General features: G+C 32.4%; 1 protein-coding gene across 1 annotated transcript in view; it reads right to left on the bottom strand.

The window, feature by feature from the left end:
• LOC119413830 (UDP-glucuronosyltransferase 2A2) overlaps nt 1-1811 on the bottom strand; it is a 10177-nt gene that overhangs the window by 2836 nt on the left and 5530 nt on the right. Inside the window, exons 6-7 of the mRNA XM_037680896.1 lie at nt 583-613; nt 498-513 (exon numbers count right to left, since the gene is read on the bottom strand). Coding sequence (XP_037536824.1) covers nt 498-513; nt 583-613 — 47 coding nt within the window. The remainder of the gene's footprint in view (nt 1-497; nt 514-582; nt 614-1811) is intronic.

Raw genomic sequence — 1811 nt, 5'->3', positions numbered from 1 at the left:
TATATAAGTATAAATATATAATAATAAGAATTAATAATAATATATTAATATAGTATAAATATTTAAATAACTTAAGGAATTTATTTAAAAAAAGAGTTAGTTAAAAAGTCTGGTGATGTCTCATTGTATCACTCTGTGACAATATAAATAAATTATTTACTTGTGCAGTTATTCTAACATTGTTCCTCTAAATTGCATATTTCCTAAAAAATAAAATTTAATTAAAAAAAATAATATTTTATTTTGCATTTTTACCCTTTTTGAAAACAAACCTCAAACCTTTGGGTTGTGAACATTTTTTAATCTTCAACTTAATATTTTATGTGTTTATTTATTTGTGCAGCTCTTAAACCACTGTCTGCATTAATATCTAAATAATTATTTTGAAAATCAGGATAAAAACGTGTTGGACTATTTAAATTTTGAAACATCTGCTCAAGTCAAAAAAGAAATTCATATTGATCAAACTGAGCATCAGAAATGTATAAATTATTGACACTTGTTTGATTCCATCTTTTCATGTAAAATCTTTAGTTTGCAGTTCTCTTGTTTCAGTGATGACCAGCAGGGGGCGCAATAGACCAAGCAAATCAATTTTACCTTCAGTTTTGATCTAAACTGATGAAACAGTTCATTGTATTCAAAAGATAAGACTTCCTTTAATTATTTTAGATAAATGGAAATATAAAAATAAACTTTTTTTAAGAAAATAGCACATTTTAAGTTGAGCTGCAGCAGTAGCTGATGTGATAAAATCAAAACTGAATCACCTCTGGTATCCAAACACCTGATATTTTACTGACAATTGTTGTGCAGATGTGTGGAGACGCTGCCATGGCATCAAACTGGGATTATTTCTCTAAACCTGTGTTTACTCATAGTCACATTTTCAGCTGGAACAGGATGAGGAGTGTCTGTGCTCTGGTTGGACAAATACTTCCAGAAATGTTTGACATTGAGGAGGAGATAAATGTCTCGCTTTAATGCTTTGAAACTTCCAGCTCCGAGTATTTTAATAAAAGAGAGCAAAAGGAAACAGTTTTCTTATAAACCCAGTCACAGAATATTGAAAAGCCAGTTTAAGGACCACAAAATGGAGCTGACACAGTCTAAAGTCAGTCTTCACAAATGTCTTCTTGAGATTTACTTTATAGTGTGAATGTTTATGAAGCATTCACTCTATTGTGATCCTCTTTTCGGCCGTACATTTTTCTGCAACATTCTCGTTCTGCAATTTCAGAATCAGAATTAGAATCAGCTTTATTGTCATTGCACCGAAGCACAACAAAATTACATTTCAGTACAGCCCGTCCAAGTAAAACACAAACAAACAGACATGGGGAGAGGGAGGCGTCTGAGGCTGCAGCCTCGTGGGAGGTGCTGTCCTTTGTGTGGCTATTTCAACAAATCATATCAAAACGTTCAGCTCTTTCAGGACAATCCTGCTATGGCTTTTGGTATTGGTGCAACTTTAGCTTTTTGAATTATTTAGACTTTTCTGCCATTTTTTCCCTCATGAACTCATTTTACATCCTTCAGATCTTCCTATCTGTTTACAACCTTTTACTGCTCCTTTCACATTTTGTTCTGCTTCAGCTTCTTTCAGCTCCATTGTGCAAATTTAAAAACCTTTTCAGCAAATCCCAAGTGTGTTATGCTTCTTTCAGCTTATTTCTTGTTAGTTTCAGTTTTTTCTTTTTTTTCAGCTACTATTTAGCTGTTTATGTGGTAAGTTTAGCCATTTCAGCAAATTCCACATTTTTAAGTTAATTTCAGCTTGTTCCACTTCTTTCTAGTTTCAGCTTCTTTCT

Source organism: Nematolebias whitei, chromosome 8 (assembly GCF_014905685.2).
Source record: "Nematolebias whitei isolate Nwh7 chromosome 8, NemWhi1, whole genome shotgun sequence".
Lineage (NCBI taxonomy): Eukaryota > Metazoa > Chordata > Actinopteri > Cyprinodontiformes > Rivulidae > Nematolebias > Nematolebias whitei.
Note: the sequence above shows the minus strand (reverse complement) of the source record. Positions and strands in the feature narration are given on the sequence as shown.